Here is a 16,142-nt window from a genome sequence, read left to right on the forward strand (position 1 = left end):
CTGCTTTTTAATATACTATCAAGGTTGGTCATAACGTTCCTTCCAAGGAGCAAGCGTCTTTTAATTTCATGGCTGCAATCAGCATCTGCAGTGATTTAGGAGTCCAAAAAAATAAAGTCTGACACTGTTTCCACTGTTTTTCCATTTCCCATGAAGTGATGGGACCAGATGCCATGATCTTTGTTTTCTGAATGTTGAGCTTCAAGCCAACCTTTTCACTCTCCTCTTTCACTTTCATCAAGAGGCTTTTGAGTTCCTCTTCACTTTCTGCCATAAGGGTAGTGTCATCTGCATATCTGAGGTTATTGATATTTCTCCCAGCAATCTTGATTCCAGCTTGTGCTTCTTCCAGCCCAGCGTTCCTCATGATGTACTCTGCATATAAGTTAAATAAGCAGGGTGACAATATACAACCTTGACGTACACCTTTTCCTATTTGGAACCAGTCTGTTGTTCCATGACTGATATTTTACAAAGTTCTAAATTAAGAAAAATGTAAAGACATTGTAATGTGTTGAGTTGTGTAGTAATCACCATTTGCAGTTAGATTTTTGCACCCATAGTGGGCATACCAAGTAAATAGCTCCCCAGTAAAGCGATCCCAGGAAGGCAAACTAACTTCAGAGAGAGAGTTATGGGACAGTGTTAAAAAGGAAAAGGAAAGCAAGTGAATCATGCTCTGGTACACACATTCTCCAGTGCAGCAGATAAGCCACTGCGACTGTGAGATGAAGGCAAAGAAATAGGACAGAACCCCTGACCTGTTTTATCAGAGCCCCTGAAAAGTTTTGTCATATTAATAGTTTGTAATATGAGAGCTGAAATCTTTACCAAGCAGATATTGAATTGTGTTTCATAGTTTAAGTTCTGGCATCAGACACTGCTTTCAAATCCTCCATCTGACACTTACAGGATGACCAGCGTATTCTGGTTTACCTGAGACTTCCCCAATTTTAGCACTAAAAGTCTCACATCATGGGCAAACAGGGATGATTGGTCCCCCTAGCTATTTACAAGCTTCATGTCCTTGGGCAAGATACTTGATTTCTTTGAGTATGGTTCTTTAACTGTAAAATTGAAGTAGTAATAGTTGTGACCTTTTGTGATTATTGTGAACAATAAATGGAATGTATTATTAGTGTGTAGCAGAGTGCTTGGCTCAATAAGTGTTAATATTATCATTTATTGTTACCATTGTAAGAATTATAACAGGTTCATATACATTTGAATGGGTTCATTTGAATGGATCTGATGAGTTCATATACATTTTACCTGCATTCTTCTGGATGGAACTACATGCTATATTGGAATAAGTGAAACTGAGAATTTGTGATGGTCTGATAACATATTTCTCATGAATGACAATGAGCTACTGTAACTGAGGATTTTTCTTTTAAAATTTAACATAAATCTCAAATGTTCTTTCTCTCACTTTCTTTGTATACTAATCCACTAATCTTTTGTTGTTGCTGCCATGGAATCTGAAATGAGAATATTTTCTGAATAGTCATGTAAAGTAATTGTCTGAAATGTTACAATAAATTAGAGTAGCATTGTCATATATACACCCTGGTTCTGGGCCCTAGGTTGAAAGAGCTGAAATCACCTAGTGGAATTTTAAGTAGACGGACAAGCCAGCAACCGAGTCAATCCTACCTTCACTTAAAATGGCTCCCCTGTTCTCATCTAGAGCCTGTCTACTCCAAGTATGGTTTATAAGCCAGCAAAATCCACATTAGCCAGGAGTTTGTTAGAAATGCAGAGTGTCAGGCCCTGCCCCAGACCTACTCAATCAGACCAATGCCAAACCCTCACTTAGAAATTCTGATTTAACTGCTCTGAGATGGGACCTGAGTGAGAGAGTGAGTGAAAGTCGCTCAGTGGTGTATGACTCTTTGCAACCCCATGGACTGTAGCCCGCCAAGCTCTTCTGTCCGTGGGGTTCTCCAGGCAATAATACTGGAGTGGGTTGCCATTTTCTCCTCCAGGGGATCTTCCTGAGTCAGGGACTGAACCTGTGTCTCTTACATCTCCTGCAATGGGAGGCGGATTCTTATGTATACATAAAGCTAATTCGCTCTGTTGTACAGAAGAAACTAACACAACATTGTAAAGCAATTATACTCCAATAATAAATTTTTTTAAAAACTAAGAAAAAGACAAAGAATGCTATGAAGTTATTAAGAAAGTCATATACCTGAGAAAAACAGAATAAATTATTTTTGCTGTTCATACGAGGGGGGCAGATTAGATTTTGCCTATTCTTTTTATTTAGTTATAACAAGTTCAGTCACTACTTAGGCTTTTCTCTTAAACGTCCCTTTATATTTTCTCTTTCATCTTTCTCTGTTCCCTTGCTGTTCCCTTTATATTTTCTCTTCTTTCTCTGTTCCTTTGCTATAACCTAGCTTCCCCCACAGCAATTATCACTACTTGCCATCCTGTATTTATTTGTGCATGACCTCCTTCTACCTTGAAAATATGACATCTTTGGAGACCAAGGACTTGTCTTCCAAGAGTATCTCCAGCTCCTAGAAAGTGCCTGGCACACAATAGGTATTAATAAACACTTCTTAAGGAAATGAATTTTCCAGAAGACAGTGTTGTATGAAAAAGAAAGTGAAAGTCGCTCAGTTGTGTCCGACTCTTTGTGACCCCATGGACTATACAGTCCATGGAATTCTCCAGGCCAGAATACTGGAGTGGATAGTCTTTCCCTTCTGCAGGGGATCTTCCTGACCCAGGAATTGAACCAGGGTCTCGTGCATTGCAGGCAGATTCTTTACCAACTAAGCTATCAGGGAAGGCCATTGTTGTATAATACTTACTAATAGCAATCCACTGATTCATTTTATTTTTAAAGTAAAAGAAAGCAAACATGAATATGATTTAAAATTTTGTGTATTAAGATAGCAAACCTGGTAATAAAATTCATGCCTACACATCGTAACATACTCTGTCACTTAGTGGCAAAGGAATAGAAAGAAAGAGGAGTGAAAAGGAAACTGTGAGCACTTACTGGGCAGGTCCCTTGCAGTTCTTTTAGCTGTGCAAATGAAGTGTGGTTATCTCCATCAAATACATGAAGAAATTCGGCTCAGAGAGATTCAGTTCAGTTCAGTCGCTCAGTCGTGTCCGACTCTTTGTGACCCCATGAATCACAGCACGCCAGGCCTCCCTGTCCATCACCAACTCCCGGAGTTCATTCAAACTCATGTCCATCGAGTCGGTGATGCCATCTAGCCATCTCATTCTCTGTCGTCCCCGTCTCCTCCCGCCCCCAATCCCTCCCAGCATCAGACTCTTTTCCAGTGAGTCAACTCATCGCATGAGGTGGCCAAAGTATTGGAGTTTCAGCTTTAGCATCAGCAGCTTGTTAAAGATATTATTGCTGTTAAAAATGTAACCAGGGTCTTTAGAACTTCAAATGTTCTTTTCCTTAAACAATGCTATTCTTACAAGGATTTGTGGACTTTGGAAAGTCAAATGAGAAGTCAGAGCAAGAATTGGGTCATCTCAGCGGCCAGTGAGTCATCTCTTAATATGAATATATACTTAGCAACCTTCTTCCCTCCCCCACCAAAGCTGGTAAAGGCATCTCTTCCAGTGCTTTTGGTTATTCTGACCTCTTTTTCATATGTTCCTATTGCTAATCATCCTATAGAAGTAGGCATAGGAACTTCCCTGGTGGACCAGTGGTTAGAAATCTGCCTGCCAATGCAAGGGACGTGAGTTCGATCCCTGGTCCAGGAAGATTCCACATGCTATTGGGGAGCTAAGCCCATGTGCCACAACTACTGAAGCCTGAGTGCCCTAGAGCCTGTGCACTAGCACAGGAGAAGCCACCGCAATGAGAGGCCTGCACACAACTCGAGAGTATCACCTCCTCGCTGCGACTAGAGAAAGCCCGCGAGCAGCAGCGAAGATCCAGCACAGCCAAAAATCAATCAATCAATAAATGAAAATTTTTAAAAAATGAAGTAGGCATAGCTCTCAGTAACTCTTTTAGCTTTTGTCCTGGGAGAAATTCTATCTCTTGATACGGTTTTTCAACAACCTTCTCCACTACTATATTTATATTTCATTAGCTTAGCCCTTCCACTCCTGTTTCAGCAGTGTTTTATTATCATCCCTGCAGACTTCCCTTGCTGTTGCATGACCACCTTGTGTTTAAACACTTGCTCCATTTTTTCCCCATGGGCAGGCAAACGGAAAAATGGTGATTGCAAACACGACGGAGATATACCAGAATGTGTGCTCTGCTCAGAGGGGAACGAATACACAGACAAGAGCCATCATTCTGACAAATGCATAAGATGTAGTGTCTGTGATGAAGAACATGGTAAGTGTCTTAAAAAACCATTCAAAAGGGACACATCATGGTACTGCATGTAACACCATGTATAATACAGTCAGAACCTGGGACCTACGCTGGTGCTATGTCAGCGTACAGGAGGGAGAGGGTGGGGCTGATGGGGATGAAGCAGGATCAGGTACTGAGTGCATGACTGGTCCAGACATTTATGGGTCAAGTCTAGGCAGCTCTTCCAGATGTAAGAGAATGACTAAATGTAAGCATGGTGAACAGGACCCATCAGCGCTAATCAAAATTGCAGGACTTTTATTCCTGCCTTGATTTATGCTTGTAAAAAGGCTTTTGTTCTTAGCCAGAAAGAGCTCAGAAGCCTGCAGATACAAGGACAGAGAAACCCAAGAGGTGGGTGGACTGCTCCCCCTTTCTCTGAGGATCTGGCTTGTCCTGATAATAACTGTTGAGGACGTGAATTTTCATGGATATTCCAGTCTATCATGAGGGTTCAGATGAAAATAAAGCAGAAACACTCCCAGTTTTGTTAGACATCAAGAACTCTCTGGACATAAAGCTTTTCTTATCCCTGTTCAGGCTCTAAAGCAAAGTTTCTCAATCGTGACTGTGTAGTGGAATCAAACAGTAAGTTATGAAAATTGTCAACACTTAGGTCAAATTTCAATGGCTTCCTAATGGCCTAGATGGTAAAGAATTTGCCTGCAATGCAGGAGATATAGGTTCGATCCCTGGGCTGGGAAGATTCCCTGGAGAAAGGAATGGCTACCCACTATAGTATTGTTGCCTGGAGAATTCCTTGGACAGAGGAGCCTGGCAGGCTACAGTCCATGGGGTCACAAAGAGTTGGACACCACTGAGTGACTTTCACTCACTCTCACTGAGGTCCCATCTCAGAGCAATTAAATCAATCTCTTAAGTGAGGGTTTTGGCATTGGTCTGATTGAGTAGGTCTGGGGCAGGGCCTGACATTCTGCATTTCTAACAAGCTCCTGGGTGATGCTGATGTTGCTGATCTATAAGCCATACTTTGAGTAGCCAGTCTCTAGACAAGAACAGGGGAGCCATTTTAAGTACAAGTGGGATTGTCTAGGTTGCTGGATTGTCTGCTTAAAACACTGCTAGATGATTTCAGCTCGTTCAACCTTGGGCTGTCTATTTGGTATTTAAACACTAGTTGTGTTACTAAAGATTTGATGATTTGACTGCTGATGTCAGCGCTGGATCTCAAAAACCCATGCTGCTCCTGCCCATCATTTTCATTGTTCATTCATCAAATTGGTTTTCTAGGGCTAGAAGTGGAACAAAACTGTACTCGGACCCAGAATACCAAGTGCAGATGCAAATCAAACTTTTTTTGTAACAGTTCTCCATGCGAACACTGTAACCCTTGCACCACGTAAGTGTTAGTCTTTCTCTGGTTAAAACAGTAGGTATATCTTGAGAGAAAATGATTTCCTGAAAGGGAAGCAACACTGGCTGAGAGTGAAGAATTTGGGTTTTAATCTTGCTTTGCCTCCAAGAAACTAGATAACCATTTTTTCACCCAAACATCCTGTGTCTGAACATTTATTGAACACCTCCTGCATGCTTGATTCTGTGCTGGCTGCTCAAGCTATTGATGTATGCAGACACATGCCTGGTCTTGAAGCTCTAAGACTAGAAGCAGAGAGTGTCAAGAAAGATGATGGTTATTATGTCCAGACCATATGGTAAGACTTGTATTCCAGATTTTGAGTTATATAGGAAAACCTTTCAACTCTGGGGGATGGGTAAAGATATGACACGTGACTTGAGTCTTGAAAAAAAGAAGGAAAGACACTTACTTTGTGTAAACAGATAGAAAGGACATTTCAGGCAGGGGAACAGCAACTGCAACAAGGCAAAAAGAAGCTCTAGAGAACAAAGGACCTGGCTGGAGTTTAGGAAAGACTGAGAAGGAGCCAGGTCAGATCATGAAGGACCTGTTTTTCATGTGAAAGTGCTTGATTTTGACCCCAAGATAGGACACCTGAATGTGGGTTTCACTTTTCTTCCGATTAATCGGGTGATTTTGAACAGATTACTTAACCTATCTGCACTTTGTTTTCCTTACTCGTTTTGTTGTTGTTCAATCGCTAAGTCGTGTCCGGCTGTTTGCGACCCCATGGACTGCAGCTTGTCAGGCTTCCCTGTCCTTTACTATCTCCCAGAGTTGGTTCAAACTCACATCCATTGAATTGATGATGCCATCCAACCATCTCATCCTCTGTCACCCTTTTCTCCTCCTGCCGTCAGGGTCTTTACCAATGAGTTGGCTGTTTGCATCAGTTGGCCAAACTATTGGAGCTTCATTTTCAGTATCAGTCCTTCCAATGAATATTCAGGGTTGATTGCCTTTAAGATTGACTGGTTTGATCTCCTTGCTGTCTAAGGTACTCTCAAGAGTCTTATCCAGCACCAGAGCTCAAAAGCATCAATTCTTCGGCACTCGTCCTTCTTTATGGTCCAAATCTCACATCCATACATAAATAATGGAAAAACCATAGCTTTGACTATATGGTCCTTTGTGAGCAAAGCTATTGTCTCTGCTTTTTAATACACTGTCTAGGTTTGTCATAGTTTTTTTTTTTCCCAAGGAGCAAGAGTCTTTTAATTTCGTGGCTGCAGTTACCATCTACAATGATTTTGGGGCCCAAGAAAATAAAGTCTGTCACTTTCCATTTTTTTCCCCATCTGTTTGCCATGAATTGATGGGACTGGATGCCATGATCTTAGTCTTCTGAATGTGGATGCAAATAATACTCACTATCTTATCAACATCATTTCTGTGACAATCAGATTGGGTAATATATGCTGTAAAAATTTGTCCAAGCTCAGCTAGTTAGGGAATGGGCAGAGCCAGGTTATAATTCAGACAATTTGTCAGTATTTGGCTGTCTGAAGAAAATCCTACAGGGACTTCTTGAGTGCCTTAATCACTAGTTGATATAAAAGAGGAGGCCTTTAGGGGCTAGCTAGGTAGACTCCATAAGCAGCAGCCTGGGCAGTGGGCTATTGTCTGACCATTTTATTGCTCCATGACTGTTTTGAAATTGCTTTTGGCAATTTATGATTTTAAGTTTATTAACTAATTAAACTTTATTTTTATGTCTATTCTATCTTTTTTCTTACATATTGATATTTTGGTGCCTTTTTTTTTTCCTCAAGGTATTTTTAACCCATCGTCATTCTTTAGGATATTTTTCATCCAAACACCCAAATTATGTTATGAATTTGCACCAAGTAGATGCTAAAAAACACTAAGATCATGTCATCCGATCCCATTAGGCATGCGTGCTTAGTCGCTCAGTCATGTCTGTCTCTTTGCGACCCCATGGACTGTAGCCCACCAGGCTTCTCTGTCCATGGGATTCTCCAGGAAAGAAGACTGGATTGGGTTGCCATTTCCTTCTCCAATCTGGTGGTATCACTTCATGGCAAATAGATGGGGAAAAAATGGAAACAGTGACAGACTTTATTTTCTTGGACTCCAAAAATCACTATGGATGATGACTGCAGCCATGAAATTAAAAAAATCTTGCTCCTTGGGAAAAAAGCTATGAAAAAATCTAGACAGTGTATTAAAAAACAGAGACATTACTTTGCTGATAAAGGACCATATAGTGAAAGCTATGGTTTTTCCATTAGTTATGTATGGATGTGAGAGTTGGACCATAAAGAAGGCTGAGTGCCGAAATATTGATGCTTTCGAACTGTGGTGTTGAAGAAGACTCTTGAGAGCCCCTTAGACATCAAGGAGATCAAATCAGTCAATCCTAAAGGAAGTCAACCCTGAATATTCATTGGAAGGACTGATGCTGAAGCTGAAGCTCCGATACTTAGGCCGCCTGATGTAAAGAGCCAACTCATTGCAAAAGACCCTGATGCTGGGAAAGATTGATTGCAGGAGGAGACAGGGATGACAGAGGATTAGATGGTTGTTTGGCATCACCGACTCAATGGACATGAGTTTGAGGAAACTTTGGGATATGGTGAAAGACAGGGAAGGCTGGCATGCTGCAGTCCATGGGGTCACAAAGAGTCAGACACAACTGAGTGACTGTACAACAACAAAATGCTAATCTAGAAATATGTTTGCCAGAGTTGCAAAAATGGATAAAATGTCCCTGGATTTATAGTATGTTATTGAAAATGATCAAGGAATCAGTCCATCAGACTTTTTGAATTCCCTCTGTATTTTTTTCTAGGTGTGAACATGGAATCATTGAGAAATGCACACCAACTAGCAACACCAAATGCAAAGGTTATTATTTCTTTTTGTGATTATATTCTCCTTTCTCCCAAACTCACTGTAAAATATGAAGAAAAGGCAATCCATTTTGATTCTATGAGTACTTTGTTTTCATCTTTTTTTTTTCATAACCTTAAGAAGTATATACTTTCATATACCATGTACAATGTTCCTATCTACAGGATCCAGATCTCACGCAAACAGTTTATGGGCCCTGCTGATCCTCCTCATCCCAATAGTTCTAATAATATACAAAGGTAAGCTCTTACTTCATTCAAATGGCAGACTGAAGTGACGTGGGAGTTCACAAGAGCTCCCTTCTGTCTTCTACTTGTAAGAAAGCTCCTACCAGGTAGCAACTCTGGTATAGAGTTAAATTCCTACTTCTAAACGCACCCCTGAGAGCTGATATTATCCTTCAGCTACTGTTTTTGAGCAACCATTCTGGGGCACTGATTGGGTATTCCCATCCTCCCCATGAACAAGGGTATTTTCATTTACACAGCAGCCAAGTTGGCCAAGAATTGGAAGTAGTCCTTCACTCTACATTGAGATCATCCCCTGCATAAAGAAAACTCCAAGAGCAAAGGGACTGCAGCAGACACTTGATAAATTCATCCCTCTCTGTGCCTCTTCTCCCTTGTCCAGACCCCATGTTTTTTGGTTATTTATCCACTTTAAAGACTGGCATACCTTTTATGCAAGAGTTATTTAGTAAAATCATCAGGTAAACCAAAATTTGGAACACTTATAATTACTCTGGGCTTCCCAGGTGGCTCAGTGGTAAAGAATTTGTTTGCCAATACAGAAGATACGGGTTCGATCCCTGGGTCAGGAAGATTCCCTGGAGAAGGAAATGGCAACCTGCTTCAGTATTCTTGCCTAGGAAACCCCATAGACAGAGGAGCCTGGTGGGCTACAGTCCATGGGGTCAGAAAAGAGTCGGACACAACTTAGCAACTAAAGCAACGACAATAATTATTCTAGAAAACTCCCATTAGATCATTCATACAACACATGGCAGAGCCAACTTTTGATAACACTGATACATCCAATTTTTCCTTTCTGTTGGCACAAATCACTGTTTCTCCAGGTCAGCTGAAGATAAAAAAAATGGTCTTGCCTTGAGAGGTTTAGCTGAAAATATAAACTCAATGTTTAAACACTTTAAATCTGCTTTAAATCCTACTTCATGGCAAACTGAAATCAACTTTCTGTAACCTATGGCTTCTGTGCTCTGCTGTAGCCATGTTACCCAGCTTCAAGCCAGCGAGACGGAGTGGTGATGGCCACACAGTAAGTCAAAAGCCAGCTTCACTAGGCCAGTGTGTGGTAACTGGATGGCTCCATTAAGATGTGGCATATCAGGACATTCCTGATGGTCCAGTGGTTAAGACTTCACCTTCCAGTGCAGGGGGTGTAGGTTCGATCCCTGGTTGGGGAGCTAAGATCCTACATGCCTTATGTCTAGAAAACCAAAATATAAAACAGAAGCAGTATCGCAACAAATTCAGTGTGTGTGTTAGTTGCTCAGTCGTGTCCAGCTCTTTGCGACCCTAATGGACTGTAGCTCGCTGGGCTCTTCTATCCATGGAATTCTCTAGGCAAGAACGCTGGAGTGGGTTGCCATTCTCTTCTCCAGGGAATCTTCCTGACCCAAGGATCAAACCCAGTCTCCCACATTGCAGGCAGGTGCTTTACCATCTGAGCCACCAGGGAAGCCTTAACAAACTCAATAAAAGACTTTAAAAATGGTCCACATAAAAAAAATTTTTTTTTAATTTAAAGAAAAATGTGGCATATCTCTGTACCACTTGACTCTGCTGCTGCTGCTGCTAAGTCACTTCAGTCATGTCCGACTCTGTGCGACCCCATAGACGGCAGTCAACCAGGCTCCACCATCCCCGGGATTCTCCAGGCAAGAATACTGGAGTGGGTTGCCATTTCCTTCTCCAATGTGTGAAAGTGAAAAGTGAAAGTGAAGTTGCTCAGTCATGTCCGACTAGTAGCGACCCCATGGACTGCAGCCCACCAGGCTCCTCCGTCCATGCGATTTTCTAGGCAAGAGTACTGGAATGGCTTGCCATTAAATTAAAAAAATTTAAAGAAAAATGTGGCATATCTCTGTACCACTTGACTCAGTGGGATGGAATTTTCAAAATCAGGACAAATCTGCCTCTTCTGGTGCTTGGTTGCTGTAAATTTTAGTGAATGAATTTCTCCTTTCTTCGCATGCTTCTTTTAGTATGAAACTTTGTTCTCTCATGCTTCCTACAAGGCTGAGACCTGAGTCTGATAGATATTTCTTGTATCTTTCAGTGGTGACAAGTCGACACAGGAATAAAAAGAATGGTTATTGCAACTCTGCAGCCTCAAATGATGTAAGTGTTGAAATGTGTATCAGCTATCCTAAAAAAATAGTCATTCAGCTTTTTACTTGTTACTTTTTTTTAAATTAATTAATTTATTTTAATTGGAAGCTAATTACAGTATTGTGGTGGTTTTTGCCATACGTTGACATGAATCAGCCATGGGTGTACATGTGTCCCCCTACTTGTTACTTTTTAAAAAGCAGACCTTTATGGTGCTCGTGTGTGCATGGATTAGAGGGGCATCAAAAATGAATTAAGATATGGTGCCCAGTTTATAAGAAACTTCTATACAAATAACATACAAATAAGTTCTTATTAATAAGTTCTCACTTACACAAAGGGAGCTGACAAAAAGATGTGGCCAAGCTTCCATGTTGGTATTATTCATGAATAGAAATGCAGAGAGATACCCTTTACCAGAGCATGGATTCAACATGCCCAAGCAAAGAGATTACTCTGAAAGCCCATACAACTCAGCTGTCTCCAGTCACTTGTTACCTTATCTGTCACCATATCTTTTTCCAACATGGAATCAAAGCCTGTCACATCACTAGAAAAAGGAGTTCCCTGGTGGCCTAGTGGCTTTCAGTGCCGTAGCCTGGGTTCAGTCCCTGTCAGGGAACTGAGATCCTGCAAGCCGTGCTCAAAGGAGAAAAAAAAAAAACCAAAAAACAGCCAAAGGTACACTGGGGAGAGTAACCAGCTCACCCGATGAATATTGATTTTTCTTATTTGGGACCAGTGGGATTTAAGGTTCTTTAAATCAATATAGTACAAAATCATTTCAACTTAAACTACGTTCTTGTGTCAAAAACTCAAATTGTTAAAGAAAATGTTAGAATGATGTTTACTATGTTTATTTTCATGTGCCTATACAAAGAATAATCTCAGCACATTTCACAAATCCCTTAGGTTTCTTGCCTCTGTAAAAAATGAACCAGTATTCCCTTCATTTCTGGTTAGGCTGGAACATTTCAGAATAAAAATTTGAATGGTGAAAGAATCCTCCTTAGTCATTTAGTTTAATTTATATATCAAGTAAGTATACTTCCTTGAGTATTAAGGAAGAATTAGAAGATTGCATTTAGAGTATTCTGGGGGCGGGAGGAGAAGGGGATGACAGAGAATGAGATGGCTGGATGGTGTCACCAACTCGATGGACATGAGTTTGAGTGAACTCCAGGAGTTGATGATGGACAGGGAGGCCTGGCGTGCTGTGGTTCATGGGGTCGCAAAGAGTTGGACACGACTGAGTGACTGAATTGAACTGAACTGAACTGAAATATATTTTTATTTCCCTCTCTCCTTCCCTCTGTTTTTTTTTTTTCTTCCCAGGAAGGGAGGCAACTGAATTTAACAGGTCAGATTTTTATCATTTTGTTTGATAGAGATGGCTTCCTTGGGAGTAACAGGCTAATTTTGCTGTTGAAATAACGTTGTGAATTTCAGTGACACATTGTGGGGTCTTGCTATTCCTTGAGGCTGCGTTTAACAAGGGTTTATTAGGCAGTGTATTTAAATGTATAACTAATGCTCATTATTAAAAATAAGTCAGGTAACATAGGATGCTATATTCTTAAAGCTTTGTTTTCCTTCACAAGCAGTAGGGTATAGAACTCTGCCTAAACTCCTAGGTAATCTGAATTGTAGACCAGTTGTATACTTACTCTTGGTGTATCCTAGTTCCAGTGAGCGACTTCACTTTCACTTTTCACTTTCACACAATGGAGAAGGAAATGGCCACCCACTCCAGTGTTCTTGCCTGGAGAATCCCAGGGATGGGGGAGCCTGGTCGGCTGCCGTCTATGGGGTCGCACAGAGTCGGACACGACTGAAGCGACTTAGCAGCAGCAGCAGCAGCAGGACTTACCCATATTCTTAAGTTCAGTAAGAAGAGAAATAATTATGGTTTTTCAGAAGTGGGAATTTTGTTTAGAAAAAAATTTTTTCAGAGACTGTTCTCTATTTTTCAGATGTTGACTTGGGTAAATATATCCCTAGTATTGCTGAACTAATGAGAATAACTGAAGTTAAAGAATTTGTTCGGAAGAGTGGTATGGAGGAAACCAAAATAGATGATATCGTGCATGACAATCTCCGTGAAACAGCTGAACAGAAGGTTCAACTGCTCCGCAATTGGTATCAAAGTCATGGGAAGAAAAATGCATATTGCACTTTGACTAAAAATCTCCCAAAAGCTGTTGCAGAGAAAATTTGTGACATAGTCACGAAGGACATTACTAATGAACGTGAAAATGCAAACTTGCAAAATGAAAATGAAAACTTGGTTTAAAGTGAAAAACAACTAACTCAGTTCTGAGAATATACTAAATATTCTAAATATGTTCAAATAAGTTCTGAGTAGCTATAGATATTGCTTGGCTTGGCTTTTTACTGGGTTTGTTTTCTTTTTTCATTTATTAGATTTGTAGAGCTAATATATTTGCTCAAAGCTATTTGTAGAGCTAATAGCTTTGAGCATTTCGTGATTCTGTCATCAAGGATTTTTAAAGTCTAGTTGGGGAGATGAACGCTGGTGGGAGTAAATGTCCATCTTCTTGCCTGTTAAGTGTGTAAAAAAGCATGTAAAAAAACGTGTATTCAAAGATTGAGATCATGCTCAAGTGTGTAACATATGATTCTGTCAGTGTGAATGTAATTAATTTATGTGAACACAAATGCCTAGCCACAGGTTGACCCCATTCCACGAATTAGTGGATGTGATCATTGTTGCCATGTGACAATCAACTGCCTCTAAATTATCTCCCCAGCTTCACTGATAATTCTAGAGATTTTGCCATATTTATTAATTTTGTTTACACCTTTGAGAGGAGTATATTCAGGGAAAACTTGCACATATCCTCTGCATGTAAAATTTGATAAGGTTCTACCTCAAAGATCTTTGCACAGATTATTGGCCTTTCATAGTGAAATATTTCCATTTTGGATTCACATAGAAAATGCAGACTCAATTATAATGCCTGCATATTTTATATTTGTCATTTTGGATCAAATAACCCACTTCTTTCTCAGGTGTCAAACGTTTTGATCAGGAAAGAATTACTAGATCACTGTCGTCTCTCTGTTTTCGCCTTGATGTGCATCTGGGTAGACTGTGAATCCCCAGACTTGAAAGGACTTCCTAAGAAACACTGAATGATTCATGAACAACTGGGGCTGCCCTTAGAAACATGTAGCTTGGTTTGGAGAGACCAGCTGCTCTTATGGAAGGTAGCTTTGCGGCATATCGTGAACCCATGTCTATCACCAAAGCTGATAAGATAGATTCTCATTTTGTTCCATCCCCCACAAAGTGCTCAGTAACTTGCCATGTGTTCTCTGTTGGTGTAAAGGCAGCTTATACACAGCAGAAGTGAAATCATACTGCTGCTGCTAAGTTGCTTCAGTCGTGTCCGACTGTGTGACCCCATAGACAGCAGCCCACCAGGCTCCCCCGTCCCTGGGATTCTCCAGGCAAGAACATTGGAGTGGGCTGCCATTTCCTTCTCCAAGGCATGAAAGTGAAAAGTGAAAGTGAAGTCGTTCAGTCGTGTCCCACTCAGCAACCCCATGGACTGCAGCCTACCAGGCTCCTCCGTCCATGGGATTTTCCAAGCAAGAGTACTGAAGTGGGGTGCCATTGCCTTCTTCAGAAATCATACTAGGTGTTAAGAACTGCTTCTGTTGTTTTCTGTAGCTTCTTAGACAAGTCCCTCTCCCCACTATCACTTCCTTGTTTTTACATCTAAACACTTTTGAAAGTTTGTATTAACTGTGAATGTTAATAAATACTATTTATATTTATATAGTTGTAAATGGAAGACAGTTATAAGCTGAAGCAGATGCTCAGAACTACCTAAAGAGCTTCCATTGATGGAAGATGTTTTTCCCTTATGTTTGGAAATAGAAAATATTAGTAAAAATATTTTATTAAAATCATGTTTTTGGTATTTCTGGTTATCTCTTTTTTGGTGGGACCTTGCTTTTTATTTTCCTTTTTTCTATTTATTACTAACTGTAACCTGTTATTAATCTTTCATCCATTCTCTGATCTCTCAGGAGGTATTTTCTTTTTAAAGGCTTTTAGTGGTTAAATCACTTCCTCCATAGGCTGCTACTCTAAGAATATATCTCCTAAACAACACATAATTACGTATTATGTGAGGACTTACCATGACAGGATCATATATTAGGCACTAGAAGTGTTGTATACTGACACATGTAAGTGAAATCTAGAAAAATGGTGCAGATGAACATATTTGCAGAGCAGGAATAGAGATGCAGACGTAGAGAACAGACATGTAGACATAGGCAGGGAAAGGAGGGTGAGACAAATTGGGAGAGTAGCTTTGGTATATATACAGTGCGTGCATGCTGCGTCACTTCAGTCACGTCTGACTCTTTGCAATCCTGTGGACTGTAGCCTTCCAGGCTCCTCTGTCCATGAATTCTCCAGACAAGAATACTGGAGTGGATTGCCATTTTCTCCTCCGGGGGATCTTCCCAACCCAGGGAGCGAAGCTGCATCTCTTAGGTTTCTTGCATTGACAGGCAGGTTCTTTACCACTAGCACTACCTGGGAATCCTATATTACAGCACCATGTGTAAAATAGATACCTAGTGGGAACCTGCTGTATTGCACAGGGAGCTCAGCTGAGTGCTCTGAGATGACCTGGAGGGGTGGGAGGGGGGCGATATATGTGTATGTATAACTGATTTACTTTGTTATATAGCAGAAACTAACACATTATAAAACAATTATATTTCAATAATAAAATTTCTTTAAAATATGTATAACTGGAAATATATAAGAAAAAAGTAAATAGTTCAAAGGATTGGTTTTATTGGTAAGAAAGCTAAATGGGGATTTTGAAAGATTCCTTCCTGCATACTTTTTATTTCTGGTGCCTTACTGACCACTGGACTCTCTTTTTTAAAATTTAATTTTAATAATACATTTTGTTTAGCCCATTATTTCCCAAATGTTATCATTTCAACATGTAAGCAGTATAAAAACTATTAATGAGATCATTTTCATTCTTTTTTTTTCCCTAGGAAAGCCTTCAAAATCTGGTTTGTATTTTAGTTACAGTTTTAAACACATCTCAGTTTGGACTGGCTGCATTTCAAAGATTCAACAGCTGGTGGCTAGTGACTATGGTATTGATAGTTC

At 40.3% G+C, this 16,142-nt stretch overlaps 1 protein-coding gene across 1 annotated transcript in view; it reads left to right on the plus strand.

The window, feature by feature from the left end:
• FAS (Fas cell surface death receptor) overlaps nucleotides 1–14,905 on the plus strand; it is a 35,685-nt gene extending 20,780 nt beyond the window's left edge. Inside the window, exons 3-9 of the mRNA XM_055425133.2 lie at nucleotides 4,205–4,342; nucleotides 5,615–5,723; nucleotides 8,554–8,609; nucleotides 8,780–8,854; nucleotides 10,917–10,978; nucleotides 12,305–12,329; nucleotides 12,943–14,905. Of these exons, the coding sequence (XP_055281108.1) occupies nucleotides 4,205–4,342; nucleotides 5,615–5,723; nucleotides 8,554–8,609; nucleotides 8,780–8,854; nucleotides 10,917–10,978; nucleotides 12,305–12,329; nucleotides 12,943–13,262 (785 nt within the window). The 3' untranslated portion in view covers nucleotides 13,263–14,905. The remainder of the gene's footprint in view (nucleotides 1–4,204; nucleotides 4,343–5,614; nucleotides 5,724–8,553; nucleotides 8,610–8,779; nucleotides 8,855–10,916; nucleotides 10,979–12,304; nucleotides 12,330–12,942) is intronic.
• The last annotated feature ends 1,237 nt before the right edge of the window (nucleotides 14,906–16,142 follow it).

This window comes from Moschus berezovskii, chromosome 12 (genome assembly GCF_049115385.1).
Source record: "Moschus berezovskii isolate FMDL1 chromosome 12, NW_MosBer_1.0, whole genome shotgun sequence".
NCBI classification, from domain to species: Eukaryota; Metazoa; Chordata; class Mammalia; order Artiodactyla; family Moschidae; genus Moschus; species Moschus berezovskii.